This window comes from Diabrotica undecimpunctata, chromosome 5 (genome assembly GCF_040954645.1).
Source record: "Diabrotica undecimpunctata isolate CICGRU chromosome 5, icDiaUnde3, whole genome shotgun sequence".
NCBI lineage: Eukaryota > Metazoa > Arthropoda > Insecta > Coleoptera > Chrysomelidae > Diabrotica > Diabrotica undecimpunctata.
Window position 1 is genome coordinate 62269052 of NC_092807.1, and position 23184 is coordinate 62292235.

The 23184-nt window shown below is 33.7% G+C and overlaps 1 protein-coding gene across 6 annotated transcripts in view; it reads right to left on the minus strand.

Annotated features, from left to right (window-relative positions):
* Patronin (calmodulin-regulated spectrin-associated protein patronin) overlaps positions 1-23184 on the minus strand; it is a 210824-nt gene that overhangs the window by 100938 nt on the left and 86702 nt on the right. For 5 of the 6 annotated variants that reach the window (XM_072532006.1, XM_072532008.1, XM_072532003.1 and 2 more), the window contains 5 exons: positions 17176-17363; positions 15253-15468; positions 13648-14047; positions 5425-5684; positions 4984-5109 (listed from right to left, as the gene is read on the minus strand). In XM_072532006.1, coding sequence (XP_072388107.1) covers positions 4984-5109; positions 5425-5684; positions 13648-14047; positions 15253-15468; positions 17176-17363 — 1190 coding nt within the window. The remainder of the gene's footprint in view (positions 1-4983; positions 5110-5424; positions 5685-13647; positions 14048-15252; positions 15469-17175; positions 17364-23184) is intronic. The other variant, XM_072532007.1, reaches the window with a different exon arrangement.

Below are 23184 nucleotides of genomic sequence, written 5' to 3' on the forward strand. Positions count from 1 at the left end.
TCTCTGATTTCAATTATTTGAAATCTAAGATATTGAAGAAGGAGGGTTGAATCTGGGACTGCAAGTTACAAGCAACATTAGTGAAGAAATCATTAAATTCTTTAGGTGAAATCTTTGCTTCCAACTTGCTTTAAAACTTGTTTCGGTGCTCATTAATCATATCCCACACACACTTAATTGGATTAGATGCTGTTGGAATAAGATTATCATTGGCCTTTGTTTTATCAGATTTTATTATTTTTGCTCCTTTATGGAGTACAGAGTTTTTCTCATGGACTTCAAATTTATTCAAATTGAACCAATTTATTAGTCGACTTTGATCTCATGTTTTTGATAGGACGTTTCAGGAAAAGAGTGTAATAAAACCTCACTTATCACATTATGAAATCACATTAGAAACTCCCGATATAAACCTTTGACATATGAGAAAAAAGAGCATTTAGCCTTTTGTGTAATTGGTCTAAAACAGATCTAACAAGTGCTGGATCATTGCCACTAGTAGGCATAAGGAAATCAATAAGGTGGCCACAGTTATCAGAGAGTGCAGTCCCAAAAACATTCGCACTGCAGTAATGATGATCCAAACTCAGAAATATATTGTCCAGAAAACTCTTCCCCCTTGCGGATTCAAAAACAAACTGGGCTAGTCCAAAAGAAGAAAACAAGCTACATAATCCAACACATATGAACAATAGTTAAGGCTCGCTCCATTACTTCCAGAAAAATATCCAAAGAAGCAGATGGTTGCCTGTAAGCTGGAATTGTATATAATTTAAATGTTTTTAAAAAAATACATCAGATTTCTACAGATTTCACAACAGTCATGGCATTTACTTTATTTAGTAATTTAAAGTCCCCACAGAGCTCAATGCTTTTGATGCCCTAGATGAGTCATTTTTTCTCTCTTAGGAAGAGTGAAAGTCCCATGGCTTAACTCTTATAACAAAATAATATTTATTTTATACACAGATATTATCAAAATAAAAAATAAAGATGGAAAGCACAGCTAAGAACATTTCAGTATTCACCACAATGAGATTTACCAAATCAAACTTTTCCCAATTTTTCCACCACACTCTCTGCATTTCTGCAGATAGAACATTGAAAATATAACAAACGAAAAATTTAAAGGAAACGTTCAGAAGAACCCATCCACAGACCTTCAGAAATATGTAGTCATATTTATATGTTTAGTATCATGTTTAGTATAGTAACATTTAGTTTTAAATATTACTAAATGTATAGCTAAATATTTTGTAATAGTTATATATTCTTACTAATCGACTTGACTAAAGGGTGACAAGTTTTTTATAAAAAGGACACAACAATTCCTGGTACAAACTTCTTCCTGATACAAACCCTCCTCATTTATCCGAGCTTGGGACCGGCACTGGTAGTGTCAGAGTATATAAATACCTTGGCTCATACATATCGGAAATGGGACACTAGGCTAATACAGGCTAATTGGTTTAACTGGAAGCGAATGAGCGGTGTACTCTGTGAGCTAAAAATTTGTGAAAAGCTAGAAGGAAAGATATAGAAATGTGGTGGGACCTACGTTGGTGTACGGCGGTGAAGTGTGGTCTGTAAAGAAGATTCAGGAAAGAAGATGGAGGTAGCTGAAATGAAAATGTTATGGTGGATGTTGGGTAAGACTAGAAGAAACCGGGGAAGAAGTGCCGGGGTGACAAGTCTCAAAAAAGATTCAAGAACAAAGACTGCAATGGTTTTTTCACTTCAGACATAAAAATGAAAACTATGGGGGACAAAGGATAGAGCTGTTAGAAGTTGATGGAAATAAAGGTACAGGAACACCGAGGACAAGATGGAAGGACTGTGTGGCAGACGACTTGAGAGAGAAAGGTTTAGGTGAAGAAGACAGGATGAACGGAAATAAGAAACGAAGAAGAGTAAGGATCAGCGACACATTAAAAGGGAAAAGCTGAGGAAGAAGAAGAAAAAGCTGCTTAAAAAATCAAAAACGTTCTATGAAAAATCTCTGATTTATATTATATACATAACATAACCTAACTAATAAATACCTAACCTAATAAATTGTTTTATTAATTTAAACTTAATACTTATTAAAACCTCCAGAATATACTAAGATAATTATAAACTAGTGTATGAACTTTTGTGCAATTGATTTCAGAAACCTTAGGCAGTTCATATGCGGTCAAAACATTCACAGATTTCTCTAGTGCAATTAACAGATTAACAGAAATTCTATTTAGGGTTTATTAGTTAAGTAAATTAATTCTCAAAGTTCACTTTTTCACTACAAGCACCAATGGCACCACTGAAATTCTCGAATTGAAAGTAGTTAGTTTCTTATGTACAACCCATTTTGTATAACTTTTATATGCTTTAGAACTTTTGAAAATACCTAGAACATGCTACACGCAGAAAATAAAGGTTTAACCTGAGAAATAACTCTCGACAAGTTGGGTTATGTTTTTAATTCCTTGTGTGGGAGTGACTAACGATCCAAAAAAAGGAAGGCTTACTCCAAGACCTGTTCTATTTGTGCTTTTCCTCGATGGCTCTATATTGCTCTAAAGAATATTCGTATAATTATCAAATCAATTAAAGTGATTTTAATAGGCATATATTTTTGCTAACAAAACCATATCGCTAGTGTTATAACATCTTAATTAATCGTTAACGAATACCGGTGTGTACCTAAAGTAAAATGAACAAATTTCGAACAACTACGTCTATCTAGAGGAACCACAGAACTATGACAAGAATTTATTTGTAACTTAATAACGTATTCACCACTGTCCAACTGAAGTTCACCATAAGACTAAAGACAAATTCTCCTATAGCATATTTTCTTATTCTTCCAAAAGAACATCTGTGAGTTGCTGAATTGTCTGTGGTCTAGCTGGATGCCTGTGATTGCGCCAATTAAGCATATCCGCTAAGGTCTGGCTCTTTTGTGATTATCCGTTAGACGAAACTTCTTGACAGATCCTAGTAGAAGTAATACGGATAGAAAAAAAAAAGAAAAGATTTACCAATTTCAATTAGGAGTACCGTAAGTGGTTTTTTAACTTCCTTAAAATAAATCCTTTCCTTCAATTTTGTATCGTTTTTTAAGATATAAATCACTGACGTTCATCAATTTCTTATTTGTTTATATTTATTTATTAATCTAAATATTTAGTTCTATATGTCCAAGCTTCATGTCCTGTAATAGCTATCTGTCAAGAAATGATTTTACTTAGCAAGTAAAAAATTTAAACGTATCATATACTTTCCAGGTAACAGTATGTCTACAATCTAACAGGTCAAACTAACCGAAGAATCCAAAATACGAGTCTATGAACATTCCATTTCAGTTCGAAATTTCGATTCAATTCGAATTCAAAACTGACGCCATCAATTTCTATTTTACATCTGGTTGGTTCTTTGTTGACTAATATTGTTTTAATTTTCTGAGATGAAATTGTCATATTAAATTCTTTTGTCTTACGTTAAATCTGTGGACCAGTCTTTGCAGACTATCTTCATCTTGGGCTATCAATATTGCGTGGTCTGCGTAACAGAGTATTTAGATTCCTCTATTTCCCATTCTGTATCCTCTTCCTTTGTTAACGGTTTTGATGATTTCACGCATGATCAAATTGAAGATCATGGGGCTCAATGAATCCCCTTGTCTTATTCCGCTGCCTATCTCTATAGGCTTTTTTTAGAATATTATATTCTACAGACATTTGCTCTTTTTTCTTACGGTATTGCTATAATAACTATTTTTCTCCATATTTTTAAAGTTTTGCGGGGATTTCGTCATTTTCTAGCGCTTTGTTGTTCTTTAGTTTCTGAATTGCCTCGTTAATTTCCTTGAAGGTGATGGATCGACTTCTTATCATTTAGATAAGGTTTAATTGCATACCTACAGCATTATCATTATCAGTGCACAGCAAATCATTAAAATGTTCCATTCATCTTTTAAGAATTTTCTCCTTATTAGCTATTATTTTTCCTTCCTTGTCTCTGCACAGATTTAACCTTGGTTTGAATTTTCTTGCGCTATTGATCTTTCTATAAAATATTCTTGTCCCGTTATGGTTTTTTTAACGACTGCCAGTACGTCAAGCATTTCAGTCTGAAACTTCCTTTTATTTCTCTTGTGGACAAGTTTCTTATATCTTCTAAGCTAGTATAAAATTCAGTTATATAGTATAGTAAGTATAAGTATAGTAAGTTTAGTATAAAAACAGTTGCTAGTGTTTTCCTTTGTTGTATAAGCCTGTATGAAGGGTTCTTGTTTCTTGGCCACATTCAGCATTGAACTCATAGCATGCATGTAGTATTATAAATTCACGTATTTTTACAATTGATCAAAGTGTTACTGTATTTTTGTCCAATACGGTACTTTTTGTAACTGTTATTTGTTTAAAATGTTGGCGTTTATATTAATCATCCAATATCTATAGTTTTTTACAAATTTGTAAAATATGGGTATATTCTCTATAAATATTATCTCATAATGCGTGTGAGATTGATTTTACGATTGTAATGAAAGCACACGAAGGACAAATTGTAGAAAACGCGAAAAGGCACTTATGATATTGTTTAAAAAAATCACCAAACATATAAAGGAACTTTTCAAGTGATAAGAAATACCACTACTAGGGAGCGTGAAGGGGAGTGTGAAGCCTTATGTGTGCACTTATCTGATTATATATTTGAGTCATATGAATTTGATAAGTAAATAATTTCACAAAATATATCAAAACCCTTTATACTTTAATATGTTTTTGAGTCATTTACATATTAATTTGCAATTTTACATAGCGTTAGAAGAAGCAAGCATTACACACATTAATTACTAACATTTTTTTTTAACTTAAGACATTTAATTTGTATGCAAGCATAGATTTTCAATGAGGATCCGCAAAATTACTTCCAACCCCATCATGTAAAAAGCGTAACACAAAAAATAAAGCTAAAACAATCAAAACCAAAATAAAATACCTGTAGGGTAAACGGCCTCGGAGGATTTGGAGTAGGAGAACTGGATTCAGATGAAGGGCTCTGTTCTGAGCTCTCAGCCGAGTTATTAGACTCGATATCACATGATTTAAGTAAATTACCTCTTCCCTGAAAGTTAGTTACAATTGAGTTACCCTCACCAGAGAACATAGCACTTAGTGAATTATATCAATTGTGCAGAAGATGTAACGTAAGTTGTGCAATTAATTTGAGCGTTTTTGTTGTGCTATGTGTGTACTAATGCTAAATAATTGTTTAAACAGAAATATGCGGTACAAATTTCTTAGCTCTCATTAACGGTGAATAATCCCAAAATACAAAAAAAAAATTAATAAAATTAACTAAAATTTAAAACTAAAATCGATGTACAAAATCTACAATGAAGTTATATTAATGTTCATAAAGATATACAATATACCATACCTTAGCAACAGCTTGAAGAAATGCTGCTTTTCCAACTTTCTGTCGTTGTTTGTTCATAGCTACTTCCATTCTCCTTTTCTCACTTTCAATATGTCTCCGTTTTTCTTCAAGCTTTAATCGTATATCATTAAGTTGAACAGCCATAACGTTCGATGATTGCTCCTCTCCATTGGAATCACTTATTTGTTGATTTTGTGTGCTTTGTTGCTGCCAAGTTGTGGTGTTTGGGAGTGTAGCAAATTTAGCCTTTTTCTCGCTAGCTGAAATTAAGTAGCACTTTAAATAAGAGAAAATGTGAAACATATAAAATGTAAATTTGAAAGAAACTACAGAGGAAGTATGGAGACAATTAAAAACAATAAGAAAGGAATCTGCAGATGAAACTGTCGGAAAGGCCAAAAGGCGAAGAAATGCGGAATGGTATGATGATGAATGCAGAACTGCAGTAGAGGAAAAAAGGCAAGCTAGGCTTAACCTACTTCAAAGAAACACAAGAAATGGCAGAGAAATTTATAACAAAAAGAGAATACAAGCGACTAGAATATGCAGAAGAAAAAAAAGAGAGGCTTTAAAAAAAGAAGTATAAGAAATCCTAGAACATAACAACAGACACGAGAGCAGACAATTCTATAAAAGAATGAAATAATGCACACGTCATTTAGACCAAAATTGACAATATGCAAAGACAAGGACGGAGAACTACTAACAGAGAAACAAAAAATTATAATGAGATGGACTAAATTCAGACAATGGAAATGATCAAAACGAGACAATATATTTTACGGCGGAGCAGCACATTGAAAATCCGAGTTATGGAAGTAGTTCAAATAATAAAGAAACTAGAAAACAGTAAAGCACCAGGAACAGACGGAGTTTCGGCAGAATTGTTGAAATATGGAGGACCCAAACTCTGGGAAGAATCCATTACCTCATAAAGTTGGTATGGACCAAGGCGCAAATGACAATGGAATGGGCAGTTGGTCTTATACAGCCAATATATAAAAAAGGAGATGAGAGGGAATGCCAGAATTAGAGACCAATTACATTGCTAAATGTAACATACAAAATCCTTTCTGACATTATCTACACTAGATTGTCAGAATACTCCGAAAATATAATTGGTGATTATCAAAACGGAGTCAGACCAAATAGAGCCACTACAGAAGACATATTCATACTTAGAACAATACAAGAGAAAGCATATGAATACGACATAGAACTATATAATATGTATTACACTTTAAACAAGCTTTTGATAGTGTGAAAAGAAACAAAATGCTGGAAGACCTCCGAAATCTAGGTATACTAAAAAAATATATCAGCCTCATAAAAATGACGTTGCAGGGTTCAAAAGCCGCAGTTAGAGCAGAAAAACCAATGTAACCGGCCATATAAACACCAAAATAGTACAAATTACTGCATATGCAGACGATGTCGCCATTATTAGTAGAAGCAAGGCACGACTAACAGAAACGTTCAAGGAAATTGATCCTGAAGCCCAAAAAAGTGGGCTTAAAATAAACGAAACAAAAACTAAGTACATGACCATCAAAAGAACAGCTGAGAATGAAAATAATATAGCAATAGACAACTATACTATTGAACGTGTGGATGCCTTCACATATCTGGGCACAGAAATCAATCAGAAGAATTCCGTAAGTAGCGAAATTAATGCACGTATTTCCAGTGGAAATCGTACATCCTATGCTAATAAAATATTGATGACATCGAAATTATTAGACAAAAGAACCAAAATGACTATCTACAGAACTTTGATTAGACCCGTAGTAACCTATGGTTGTGAAACCTGGGTAATGACGAAAAAAGAGGAAGCCCAACTCAGGATATTCGAGAGAAAGATACTGAGAAAAGTATATGGCCCGGTGCAAGAGGAAGACGGCACATGGAGAATGAGGAGAAAGGACGAGGTTAATGAACTGAATGAAAGGTATGAAATTGTAAGATTTGTGAAAAGTCAAAGACTGTCCTGGCTGGGACATGTTCAGGGACAAGAAGACACGAAAACGATAAAGAAGAACTTACAGTGGAAACCGGTAGGAAGGCGGAAAAAAGGAAGGCCCAGGACGAGATGGTTGGATGACGTGGAAGACGACCTGAAAACCATGAATATAAGACAATGCAGGAGAAGGGCCCAAGAGAGATCTGAATGGAAGGACATGGCCAGACAGGCAAAGACCCATCCAGGGTTATGATGCCAAAAGAAGAAGAAATTTGAAAGATCAATTTTTATCATATTTTAAAATTATATAATTAATTTTGAGTATATATTTCTTACCAATCACTGTTCTATAGAAAAACATTTTTAAGTGCTTTTTTCACTTCACGGGTTAAAAGCTACTAATTTTGGGGCTGATAAAAATAAATATCATAAGGAAATTATCTTTAAACATTGAGAGATATAACACAATTTTTTTTTTATATGGTAAACTACTAAGGGCTATGTTCAAAGAGTTCTAAATTAACGAGAGAACGTTTTAAAGGTTACTAGGATTGAAGAGAATCATGTATTGGCCTCTTTGATCGCCGTTATTTACCTTGTCTTTTGTAAGTCGGTTTTGTCGGAGCATCTCGACATACAAACCAGCAGAAATCTACAAGTCTAGCTTCGCTCTACCAACTTTGGTACTTTTTTTCGATTACCTCTTGCTGAAATGTACTGATTAAATGGAATGAAATGGAATTTTTATCCACGCTAACAGTTCCACAAATGGAGGGGAAAATGAGGTGGGAATGGAGAAAGTGGATTTTAAGAGACATAATACATCCGAATTGTTGGTATTTGTCCAGTAATAGTGTCACTAAATTAGGGCAGTTATTATCTCCTTTTTGTTTAAAAATCTACGAATCAAACAATGAAACACAAATATAAAATCAGCTACGGCGGTTATCAACTATAACAATTGGAAAACGTTTTATTTTGTCATTTGGCAGGTGTCTCAACTACCAAAAACTAAATTTTTTCCAAACTGAAAACATGTGTTGTTACGAATCAACACGTAACGTTATCTTTTAATCAAGAGCTATTATACAACTCCAATTACATGGTTGTGTGTTTAACCATCACACAAATTACGTATATGTATACGAAATCATTAATTAACTAATTTGTGCGTTACGTAGCAGACGAGAGGGGGTAAAAAGCGAGTTTCTGGCGCCTAAAAACTGGAACATATCGGCTAAGAAAATAAACCCTAACAGAAAATTCTGGTCCTCCAGGTTAGGGGTTGGTCAATGGGCCGGTAACCCGTTACCGTATAAAGTACAAAGAAATATGGACTACGCACTCGGTACCTGGAAGGTCCTGACATTGTATAAATCAGGAGCACAGGGATCACTACTTAACGAGCTCCGAAAATATAAAATAGAACTAGCAGTAATACAAGAAACTAAATGGCTAGAGCACGGAATAAAAGGCACAAAAACACATACAATACTATATAGCGGAAAAAAGAGTTTGGAGTCGTCTTTATAGTTGACAATAAGACGAAACATGTCATATTAGATTTTAAAGCAGTGAATGAGAGAATATGTAAACTAAGAAAAAACAAAACATGTTTAACCTCTCCTCAATCATTAACATACGACTGCCCAACAGAAGACATAGCATGGAAATAAAACAAGATTTTAACGAACAGCTAGAGGGAGTATACGACAGCTCACCGAGAAATGACACTAATATGGTAATAGGAGATATGAATGCTCAAATAGGCACAGAACTTTTCTTAGGAATCATTGGTAAAGATTAACTCCATCAAATCACCAATGAAAATGGAGAATTATTTATCAACTTTGCCAGAAAAAAAACATGATCTTCAGCTCTACTTTTTTCCCACATCGCGACATACACATAGCGACATGGATTATGCCTGATGGAACAACCGCCAACCAAATTGATCATGTTTTGATAGACAAAAGGACAGCAACAAGCATACAAGATGTAAAGAGCCGAAGAGGAGCATGCTGCGGATCTGAACATCTCCTGGTAATATACAGATGCATAATTCAAAGACACAGGAGGGACAGACAGGAATAAACAACAGAACAACTAGTTACACAAAAATTGAGACAACAAGATATCGAACAGAACTATGAGACAGAAATAAGACAAATATTGACACATATAGGCAGTCTAGGCACCGAAGAACATTGGGAAGAAATTAAAACAAAAGTAATTGACGTAGCAAGAAAGATCATAGGCAAAAAATAGAAACAAACAAAAAGAGAATGGTTCAAAAAGGGCATACAGAAAAGAATTGAAGAACACAACAAATATATGGAAAAAAGAACCAGAGAAAGAAGAGCAAGCTACGAAAATGCAAGACGGAGGGTCTATAAAATATGCCGAACAGAAAAAAGAAAATACGAAAACGGTAATATACGGAGAAAATGGAAGAAAATCTCCAAAGTAACGATGTAAGGGAAGCTTATAGATATCTATCCCATTTAAGAGAAGGATACAAACCCCGAACAAATCTATGCAGAAATCAAGAAGGGCAAATAACCAGTGGTCCAAAAGAAATAAAATCAGTCTGGAAAACTTATTTTCAAACTCTCCTAAGGACGCAAGAAAATGAAAAGCATATTGACATGCATCACAATGAAGGAGACACAGAAAATATAGAACCCCCGAAGATGAAAGAGATAAAACAAGCAATACGAGCACAGAAGAATAACAAGGCTCCAGGTATTGACAACGTCCCCTCTGAACTATATAAATTAGGTGGCGAACATCTAGTAAGACAAATGCATATGCTTATGAACAAGATTTGGAATGAGAAAAAGATCCCTAGCGACTAGAAAACCGGGATGCCCAATCTATAAAAAAAGGGATAAACTGAAATGCGAAAATTATCGCGGCATAACCCTCTTGCACACAGCGTACAAGTGTTTACTTATATACTAAATAAACGACTCCAACAACTAACTGAGAATATTGTAGGGGAATATCAAACCGGTTTCCGACAAGGATGATCTACAACTTAACAGCTATTCACAGTGAAACAAATTCTAAACAGATCGTGAGAATCGTCGTCATCCACAACATATTCATAGATTTCAAACAGGCCTATGACTCAATTATTAGACAAAAATCTTGAATAGCTTTAACATCCCCCAAAAATACATCCGACTAGTAAATACTAAATGGACTCGTCAACAGCAACTGTCAGTTACAATATGAGCTCACTGAGAACTTTTCAATAGTCAAAGGATTAAAACAAGGAGACGGACAATTCAACCTGACTCTTGAATATGTGATAAGACAGCTGAATATAGGAAGAGGTAATCTCCTAACAAATAAATCAACAATACAGATTGCCGCCTATGCCATTGAATTAGCATCATGTCTCGTAGAACAGAAGAGGCAGCAGAAATATATTCACAATTAAAAACACGGACGGCAGAAACGGGATTAGAAATAAATATTCAAAAGACAAAGAAACTAACAGAGGCAAGAGTTAGGGGAAACAGACGCACAGTTGAATTAGAGGTCGATATTGAAACTGCAGAAAGTTTCACATATCTGGGAGTTACATTAAACAAGGATGGAACAGAAGAACCAGAAATTCAAAGAAGAATAGTAAAGGGAAACAACTTTCCCACTCGCCCATGTGCTCCGCTCCAAAAACACACACTGGAGATAGAAAATCAAGGTCTACAAAACTATTATCAGACCAATAGTATGTTATGGATGCGAGACGTAGGTGATGATAGAAGACACAAAACGAAAACTGGAAGTCTTTGAAAGAAAAGTCCTAAGAACGATATTTGGACCTATTAGCGAAAACGGAGTATGGAGATCCAGGTATAACCAGGAACTTTAGCAACTGTTCGAAGAGGCACCGATCTCAGAATCCGTTAAACTTCAGGGACTTCTATGGGCTGGTTATGTAGTGAGAATGGAGACTGAAAGATTGCCAAAAAGAGCCTTAGATAGTAAAATGCAGGACGCAAGACCAAAAGGAAAGCCACGGAAAAGGTGGGAGGATGAAGTGCCAGCGGACACGCAAAATTTGCTAGACGTGAGAACCTTTAGAAGATCGGCGCGGGACTGGCAATGTTGGAGGTATAGTTTGGAGGCCAAGGCTCGATTTGAGCTGTAGCGCCATTGGAGACCAATGGTCGATAGTAGTGATGGCAAGAAATGTAAGAAATATAAATTCCAGACAACTCGGAATATAATGCACTACTAAAAACTACCAGCCCCGAAAGAATACTTCTTGAAAATTGAAAGTGTACAACGCAATGTATGTACTAACAATATAAATGCAAGTCTGTGTACTTCATGATGTAGAACGTACATCGTGTTGAATTAATTAATTCAACACGTTCAATAATCAATTAAATTATAATATATTGGGAGAGGTTTTTGATATCGGATTTATTATAAAGTAAATTGTAAAGATTGTAACTCAACATATATTATACAGACGCATGAGTATTTATATTGACGAATTAATGTATAAGCACAGTAAAAGAAACAAAAAACCAAAACACTGCAGCCGTAACTAAACATTCTTTGGAAAATGTCCATTTATCAGATTTTGAAAATAGATTGAAAGAGAGCTAAATTAATTAATTTAATACGGCACTGTCACGTTTCACTTTTGTGCACAATCACAAACTATATGTATTTTACTTGTTCAGGAATCGCCTGTTTTGCTATCACTTTAGTTTTAAATCCCAACAATATAAGATATATAAGTTATGAATACTAAAGTTTCATTGATAATGGCTATTCGCCGAAAAGTTTGAACAATAATATGTTCCTGATTCCTGATAATGTCTGTTTCGTGTTCTTCCTGAAAGAACTGTGAAAAAACCGGAAGAAGTGGAAGAGAAATAAAAATAAGAATGTGGAACCGACATATATGAAGACATATACATATAAGAAGATATAGAAATGTAAGTTAGTAACACATTTTAACTGTCGGCCATTTTGATAGCTGTCAAGTGATTTGTGTTAAGTTTGATTTGGCATTTCAGCATGAATAGACTTGACGTCTGAACAAAGCTTCCAAATTGTACAAATTTATTTTGAAAATTGTGGTTCTGTTCGAAATACGTATCGAGCACTACGTCCATTGTATGTTCAACATAATAGTCCATCAAAACAAGTAATTCGATTAACCATGGAACGTTTTTTCACCACGTTTACTCTAAATGATAATATGCATCCACAGACACGTCGTACAATACATAAAGAAAAAGTTTTTGCTGCTGTAGACCGCAGCATACTGGAAGACCAGATGACCCGAATCAGTCTATCTGCCATCGTGTACAGCAGTTTTAATAGGTGTACATCCACTTTATGGAAGATTTTGCGTGAAGATCTTGCTTTGCGTGCTTAAAAAGGGCAACTCATGCAAGAATTAAAGGTCCATCATCACCTAGAAAGTTGTAGATTCGATGAGTGGGTCCAAAACGAGATTGCCGTTGATTCCGATTTTTATAAGCGAATTTTGTTTAGCGATGAAGCTCACTTTTGGTTGCATGGCTACGTCAGCAAACAAAACTGCCATATTTGGAGTTAAGATAATCGTCGAATGTATGTTGAGAATCCATTACATCCAGAAAAACTGACTGTTTGGTCTGCTTTATGGTCTGGTGGAATCATTGGACCGTACTTCTTTAAAAACGATGATGGCTAAAACGATACAGTCAATGGTGACCGATATAGAGCCATGATTACTGCCTTTTTCATTCCCCAATTGAACAACCATGATGTGCAGGAGCTGTCGTTTCAATAGGACGGCGCAACATATCACACAGCTCCTGCCACAATTGATATATTGAAGGAAACGTTTGGTAACCGCATAGTTCACGTTTCGGACCGTGAATTGGCCTCCAAGATTGTGCGATTTAACACTGTTAGACTATTTTACGTGGGGATATGTGAAGGTGCTAGACTACACCGATAAGCATGAAACGATTGACCACTTGGAAGACAATATTCGCCGCGTTATTACCAAGATACGGCGATAAATATTGAAAAAAGTGATCGCAGATTAGACTACGTCAGAGCCATCAGAACCAACCATAAAGGTCATATGCCAGAAATTATATTTAAATTAAAATGCCAAAAGATTATCTTTCGAATAAAGTCAAATTCATGTCAATTTATAAAAATCATCTTTGTTTTATTCCATTTCAAAATTCTATACCTTTAAAAAAAACTGAATTACTGTATGTAAAGATACTTACTATTATTATTACTCAATTTCGACAAAAAACTAGACTTGTGCGGGTATTCTTCTTTATCATTCATATATACTAATTGGATTCCCCTATTCTCTCCTACAATTTTTTGTTTGCTAAGTTCTGCGAAACTCATTCTTTTTGTTATTTCACCATCCACTAAATCCCTTATAATAGTTTCTTTATTGATATTTGAGCTGATATTTCTGAATGCTATGTCATCACTACTGAGTTGTCTTTTTAGCTTATACTTCTCTGAACCGTTGTCTTGTTTTTCGTCACAACCATTTTCGTAACCTAATTGTATCGAACCCTTTGTATCCTGATACAATGATCTTACTGGTGGGTTTTCTATAGGAATTGGAAAAGCAGGGGCGGATATTTTTCTTCCTATATGAACTGCCACCTAAAACACAAAAAATACATCAGAATTTCATAATAACTTCGGTTTTATACATTAAATACAGGATTATTGATTCCTTCGTGACGTTCCTAGCATATATGTAATTCAAAATACTTATTTACCTTCACGCGCATTGTAACACATATTTTATGTATCTATATGTACGTTATTTATTTTTAAAATTTAACCAATGTAGTAAAAAATAACTGCTAAATTTACTAGACATTTGAAACTGGGATCATCTAACCGTTTATACTAATTATATTAAAATATAAAAGCATACAGGGTAATACGCTTACTAAAAATCACAGTGAACCATCGTGTAAACAAATGAAGATAAAAAAATGGATATGTTTGAGATAATATTTAATCTTATACCTTTACCACTATATATCTTATATATAGTGGTAAAAAGACAACAATGATACAATTGTGATATACTAACAACTACTTATTTTATATCTATTACCATCATTTATACACTTGTTTCTTCGACAAAAGGTACCTATATAATACATACATCTCACCGTCATGTTGACTACTATACCGAAGACTAATTACAAACCAAAGATTTATTTAACATGATATGTTTATATAGAGGAGTGACCTATATTTATTTAATTTTTAATTTAATTTTGTGTGACAATTAAAAAAGTCTAATATTTCTGACTGAATAATGTTATTGTTCTATGCCAACAAAAAAAAGAAGTGATTAAGACAGGTGCTGTTTCGATAGGTGACAGTTGAAACAACACATGACTTAATTAACAATTTCTTGTCAAAAATGCCGGCCACATGGTTATAATAAAGTAACTTTAAATATTTAATAAAGGCCTTGTTTGCCACTTTTCCTCTGGTTGGGAGATGCGTTTGGTTTGTTTTTAAAAATATGTGTATGTCCATGTCAATTTTATTATACACTAAGAGATAGTGTCGACATTAAGGTAAGATTAAAATAACATCTCTAATTATGATATTGTAAAGAATGTTTTTCCATTACAGCAAGTTCTGATGAAGCCCAAAATTATGTGGCGAAAGCTTGACTCTTAATAAAAGACACTCACTTAGAAGCACCCGTTTTTTATTGCTTCTTACTGTCTTTGACTTTCTTTATATATATATATATATATATATATATATATATATATATATATATATATATATATATATATATATATATATATATATATATATATTACATTACTAACCTCTTTACTAGGATTTTTTCCAATAAAATTCAAATTATCCTGGCTACCTCCAAAGTTTTCTATTGTCAACTGGGAATCTTCAGATGTAGAGTTTCTTCTACTCCTCCGACCTGCATAAGTGCTTTTCCTATTTTCTTCCCAATTACTAGGTCGTCCTGCAGCCACCTCTCCCCGTTCGTCCGCTTTGCTAGTGTTGTTCTGTTTCTCCTTGTTAGCCTGAGGAGTAAAATGGATAAAACCGAATACAGTTTAAATTAAACTACTGCACAAAATTGGAATATCATTTTATTAAACTTAAATTGCATTAATGCGTATAAGAAATAAGATAACTAAGTTATAAGATAATCTTCTAGAGTGGGTACATGCAATCTTCTGGGAAAGAAACAATAAAAGAACTATTGTTAGTTCTTGTAACAAGTATCGTTAAAAAGTACTGAGGAATTAAAACAAGATTCAAAATATACTTTTTTATCGGCACTAATAACGTTAATGGATTCAATAAAACGTTATAACTTTTAGAGTCCTCCTCTACTCCTAATTATACTATTAGACTCGTACTCTTAATAGACTCATTGGTACGAACCGTTAACGATTAATTTTTTAACATATTAATTTCCAGCTTGAAGGAGGTAGTGAGGTTCCTCCCTTCGTTGGTGTAGCCTGGAGAGCATATCGAGCACTCCGAGAGCCGGCTCGGTCCTGACCGCTACTACTGTGTAAGATGGCGCAACCCCATTGTAGTTAACTCTACCGATACATATGGGGTTCTACAGTAGTTGACGTTCCTTAGTTGGAAACCATCCAGAAAGATTAGACTCATGGAGGAGGTGGTTAAACTCTACATAGCGACTACAAAAAAAAACGGAGGTGGTCGTAGCGAATCCGGCGTCGGCCAAGGCCGATACTAAGATCGTGATGATAGAGCTGGACGATCTAAATTTGTAATTTAAAGAAAGCAGAAAATTGTAAACAAGTTATTTTATATATATATATATATATATATATATATATGTTCGGAAAGATTTCCGCGGTTAGTACAATTAAACTTAGAGCTAAGATTAATATTATTATAAAAATTAATATTAAACTCACCAGTCTTCCGGGTTGAACCGCGTCGATATCCATTTTGCCGAGCTTTCGACATCCTCTCTGATGTCTTCTTCAGGGCTTCCGAGGTCTCAGTCTCCCGAGCCCCCAGACACTACTACACTCACTAGTCACTTCTAGTTCACTCACTGGTAGTGAACTAGTGAGTGAACTAGAAGTGACTAGTGAGTGTAGTAGTGTCTGGGGGCTCGGGAGACTGAGACCTCGGAAGCCCTGAAGAAGACATCAGAGAGGATGTCGAAAGCTCGGCAAAATGGATATCGACGCGGTTCAACCCGGAAGACTGGTGAGTTTAATATTAATTTTTATAATAATATTAATCTTAGCTCTAAGTTTAAATATATATATATATATATATATATATATATATATATATATATATATATATATATATATATATATATATTGAATTTCTTGTCTGCGAATTATTAACCTTCCAAAAGAAGGAAGGCTTATTATAAGGCCTGCTCTAATTACGATTTTCTTCGAAGGCTCTGTAGATCGAGCCTCCTTCATTCATCTATCGAGTCTATCCCAGAAGAGGTTATAGGCAAGGACACTCGATGTCGGCACTGCATCCACCACCCACAAATTATTACGGTGATTAAAGTAACTCATTGATGTTTATTACATTAAAATAAAACAATATGTACTTCAAATGTCAGACGAGGTTTAAAGTCTACTTCTAAGAATATAACGCACAATAGCAATAACTTTATAAAAAAATTTCGTACGTTTTTTAAAAACATTTGTAGTTATTTGTAAATTTTTATTTTTGTCCAACTATAATTGACTGAATTACTAAAAATCACCTACCTTTAGGCGAGCAGGGATAAGAGGTTCTTCTTGGACAATAGACCTGAGAGTTGGTATATTCTTACTCTTATGAACAACAAAAGAATCTTCGGATCCCAGTCGCAAGCTGTCTTCAGTCATATCAGATACACTATGTTGAAGTGAGTTCGCTTTTTTGAGTGTTTGATGTGTAGGTGTCGCTCTTGACACTAAAAAGGAGTATGCGTTAGACTTTATTTGTCATAAACAACATAAAAAGCCCCAAAATGATATTAAAGAACAATTACGATTATATGATATGACGTTATGAATAAATACTGAATATTTGAAAATTGATAAATACCTATGTATGAAATTCAGAAAAAGTTAGTTTCAATTAAGATATGTAATGAAATTGATTGCAAAACCCCCATATTAAATCTATTTTCTACATTTGGAAGAATAGTTTAAAATATATGTATATATTTTGACTGATTTGTCCAGCAATTACTGAATATTTTTCAATGATCCACAAACAATATGGAGAATAACAGTGAAATTCATTTTCACGTGAACTAACTATTCTATTAAGTGATCCTGAAAATAATCTAATAACTTATTCTGCTCAGTTCTGATTTAGCCAGCCTAACCTCTTTTCAAAGAACTGATTTAGAACATTACTTTAATTTATATTTAAATGGGAATAAGCCACAATTAAAGGTTAAAATACGTTTTTTGACGTTTCAATTTCCACTTCGGAAATCGTTCTTTTGTATTTTGAGAACGATTTCCGAAGTGGAAATTGAAACGTCAATAAACGTATTTTAACCTTTAATTGTTGCTTATTCCCATTTAAATATAAATTAATTTAAATGCCACAAGAAAATAGCTTCAGAACAATAGCATTACTTTAGTCTTTCACCTAATGGGTGATTAATGTCAGTATATAATCGATTTTTACTAATGTAACTGATTCGTATTCTTATTACTGCAAAAATAAACTAAAAATAAAATATGAACTTTTAAATAATGTAAGATATAAATGGAAGTGAAAAAAACGGTTGTATCAAATACTAAAAGTATTTAAAATCTTTTAATTCAAAATATCTTTAAAATGTAAAAGAGGTCATAATATTAAAGGTATGATAGTTAAAACAGCAGTGACTGGAATAAGTTAAATAGAAATAGGGGAGATATGGTTCTTTTCAGAGCCTTCTTTCAGTCGTGACGTATTGTTGTCAAGATTGGCACATGGGCACATATTATGAAATTAAAATGTTATATATTTTTGCAATTTGAATCAAAAACCAAAACCTCTGTGTTTATTTACCGTTGTATAAACTATTGTAAATTAGTTTGTTGGAACATTAATAATACTTATTCCAATTACACACGAAATATCAACAATAATGTTACAACTTAGGATATATAACAGCTTATTAAGAGCATTTCATTTTCACTAGAAAAGGCTAGATTTTTCTTGACTAGAATGGACACGTCTATAAGTTTCCAATTTACCGGTGGCGTGCTATTTTACGGGAATGTGTATAAAGAGTAAAAATACATTACGGTCTTTCTTTTTAATAAATTTACGGATTTTTTTTTGGTAAATTAACTGTAAAACAGATAATTCGTCTTCCTTTACCACATTTACAAGTTAAACAGATTTTTAGTACTCTTCGGTCGTGATCCATGCTTCCACTTCTTCTTCATGTGTCATCTCCTCTAAGATGGCAATTCGCACTTTCGATACCGCTGCTCTAAAGAGGTCAGCAGAAGTGCAGTTAAACCAAGCTCTCAAATTGTTTAACCAGGAGACGCGTCTTCTTCCGCGACTCCTTCTACCCTGTATTCTTTCTCGCATTATTAATTGCAACAAGTTATAACGCTCGCCCCTCATGACAAGTACCAGATATTGCAGTTTTCTGACTTTAATTGTATTTAAAACCTCTTATCTTTTCCCATTCTTCTCAACACCTCGACATTCGTGACTCTATCCACCCAACTTATTCTTAATATTCTTCTGTAGGCCCATAACTCGAAGGCTTCTAATCTATCAGAAACATCTTTGTTTAATGTTCAAGCCTCCAACCCATAAAATAATACGGAGAACACGTAGCATCTCAGAAGTCTTATCTTTAAAGAAATTAAAATGTCCCTGCTGCAGAGTACTTTTTTCAGTTTGTTGAAAGAATTTCTTGCCTGTCCTATTCTTGCCTTAATCTCTTCTGTGTACTCATTTCGTTAATTATTGTACCCAGATATTTATATTTTTCAACTTTTTTAATTTGCTTTCCATGTATTGTTATGTTTTCTTGGCGCTGTTGGGCTTTTGTAATTACCATACATTGTGTCGTTTTTGTGTTTAGGGACAGTCCGTTTTCTTCACTGACTTCTACCACTCTGTCAACCATTTGTTGTAAATCCTCAAGACATTCCGCTAATAAAAGAGTGTCGTCCGCAAACCGTATATGCTTCCACACCATACAGTAAAACCGAAAATTTGTAACATTTTAACAATAAGATTTTTAGTGGTAGTGAAAAGTCCCTATTAGTAAATATGTACTGCATCTTGAAAAAACTTGTTCTTACCTTTTGAATGCGAACGATCACAATCAATGGGAGGTGAGTTACAAATAGGCAAAAAATAGAAAAGAACTGAAAAAATAGCTAGAAATAATAGAAAAAACTTGGATACAAAGAATATAAAAAGACAAGAGGAGGATCAAAGAGTTATACAAATTTGTGTAAAAAGACAAAACTGTTACCTTTGGGGAATATCGCCGATAGACATATATAAAATGAAAAAATAACAATAAAAAATCCAGAAAAAATAATGCAAGACCCGACAAAGGGATAGATCAAAAAATAGAAAGGAACTAGAAAATAATTGATGGATTCGACCGTTACTTGATGGAAATTCATTTTATGTAACAATAAAACACTGAAAACTTTGTTTTCAAAACTTCCACAAAATTTATTTTAAATTCTTATCACTACAGCTGTTTCGGCTAATTGCCTTTCTCAAGTGATCTGTTTTTGGCATGGGTTTACACTTTATAGTCTCTAATGAAATAGGTTGAGGAGGGGAGAACTGTTTGTTTCAAGCTGGTCATTCAGAATTATATCTGTGTTTTTTAATTTGTTGATTTCCATAGATTCTAACAAAGATAGCTTAAGGCCTTTATTTTGAATGTGTAGAATTTTAAATTCGTCATTAAAAGAATGATTATGGTCTAGAAGGTGAAGTGCGTATGTAGAATCTGTTTTTCTATTATTGAAAGCCCTTTTATGTTCTGCTATTCGTTTATTAAAATTTCTACCTGTTTGACCAATGTAAGTTTTTGGGCAGTCGCCACATTTAAGTTTGTACACACCACTGTGTAAGTGTTTTTATGTTGGCTCTTGTTGTTTTTAATATATTTGCCTAGGTTGTTATTTGTTCTGAAAGCTGGTGTTATTCCTTTCTTTTTTATGTGTTTGGCTATTTTTGTTGATATTTTGCCTGTATATGTAATCGAGCAGAAGGTACTGGGTTTTTCCTTGGTGGTGGAAACTAAGTTCAGGGCTTTCTTGTGTAGTTTTTGATTTAACATTTTATTAACATATAATTAACATATATAATTTACAACGAACAAACAATTAATAAAAAATAAATAGGTATGGTTTGAAGATATTCTCTATAGCTGACGCTAAAATGTTTTATACGACAAAAATGGAGGTATATGTCGGAAAACAGCCAATAGGACCGTATGAGCAGGTTACTTCTAATATTTCCTTACTACCAAGATGATGTCAACCGATATGGGGATCCAAATGTAATGTAACGATGGATAATTTGTTGGCAAGTACTGTTTTAGCGGATAATCTTCGGAACGATCATGGACTCACGACAATTGGAACTCTTAGGAAAAACAAACCTCAAATTCTAGCAGAAATGAAAATTAATAGGCCAAAAAAATCTATTATGTTTGCATTTCAAGACAGAGCAACTTTAGTTTCATACATTCCAAGAAAAAATAAAAATGTATTTGTTCTTTCCACAATGCCCCGTAATGATGAGATAGACATGAAGACCGACAAACCAGATATAATTTGTGATTATAACAAGAAGAAAGGAGGTGTGGACACGGTCGACAAATTGAGTGCAGCTTATAACTGTGCACGAATCACAAGACGTTGGCCGATGGTGATTTTATATGGATTTGTGACAAGCTACGACAGAACTGTAATATAAATTTTTAGGGATTAATAATTTAGTAATTTTGAAATAATTTAATATATTCTCCAACTATAAGTACGAATAAAATAGTGCATATTATGTCTATGGTTGCCGTAAATAACTTAAACCGGGTTAATTTTTCTATGCACAATAGATACAATTTTACAAACAGCAGTGGTTCCGTTTAAAACATGGCTGATTCCGTCTGCGCGAATGAGATGCGCGTACATTGTTTATTATTCTGTGATTAAGATATCATTCGCTCACGGAACGATAGTTTTGGGACTAGGTGTGGTTAAATGCCAATCAATAAACATGGTTTCTGAATATATTTGGATGATGAAATATTTTAAGTTGATTTTCTTCTAAAAGTAGTCACGGACATACAATTTTATTGTCGTTATCAAGTAAACGTATTAGAAATAAATGGGGCACTGAAAAAGGCAGTAAGAAGAACCATTGAAATGTATGCATGACAACTGATTTTTTTCTTTTTCTATTATGATAATGATCAAGTTTTATGCAAAAATCAGGTTAAATAAAACTGGTTTTTAAATAAAGCTAAAATGCTCATGTCTATGTGATAACGAAGCATCAGTTATATAAAAAGCAAGCTGGTTGAAATAGCATCTTTCCTGTTTGACAACTTAAATTTAACTCTAAACATTTTAATGCTACACACATACTGATATCCCGTGATCGCTGGGGACTGCTCACAAAAACATGTAATCAAGCAAAATGAATGAAACATTTACTGATCGATTCTGACTCATACATCAGTAATGATGGCAATCACGATTCATATTTAAGATTAAGGGTATTAATAATGGTAAGTAAGCAAATAAGATCCGAGAACATGTAAGAATGTTTTGAAATTATTCAAACATTTGAAAATATGTAACATTTTATTTTTTTAATTTTAATTTGTGGGTTTTCATTAAAACTCCTAATTTTATAATAATTTCAGGTATTCATGTTACTTTAACGATTTTGCATTTTGCAAAACATACATATCCCCTTGATTTGTGTTTGTCACAATTAGATCACAATTGTAAAGTCAATTTGTAAATACAAAGTCAAAAGAAATTGAACTAATCTAATCTAATCAAACACAAATGACTTGCTAGATAACTACTAGAAAATTACTCTAGAGTACAAGACAACATATATGACAATAATATTATAGAGAAGATTTGTGGATATATATATATATATATATATATATATATATATATATATCGGTCATCATCATTATTATGGTGTAGCCTCCCTTACATATTCATTCTTCATATCTGCCCACGATTGTCTAAAATTCGTTTTTCTGTGCCATGTTGTTAAGGCTTGCTTCCTTATGTCATCATTATCATCATCATTCTGACTTTACAACCCTACGTGGGTCCTGGCCTCCTCAATAATTTCTCTCCAGTCGTCCCTATCCATCGCCTTTCTCTGCCAAGCACGTATTCCCATATTTCTCATGTCTTCATCGATGTTATCAAGGAACCTTGTTCTAGGTCTTCCTCTTCTTCTCTGACCAATGGGTCTATCAAGGAGCGTTTTTCTAGCTGGGTCATTTTGTTCCATCCGCATTACATGCCCTATTCACCTCAGACGTCCTATCTTAATATGTTTTACGATATCAGGTTCCTGGTATATTCTATAAAGTTCGAAGTTGTATCGTCTTCTCTACACTCCATTGTCATTCACTGCTCCATAAATTCGCCTTAGTACTTTTCTTTCGACCCATCCTAACATGTTTTCATTATTTTTTGTTAGATAACCAGAGGCAGACCTCAAACGAGATGAACCGACGGTATCAAATGAATTGC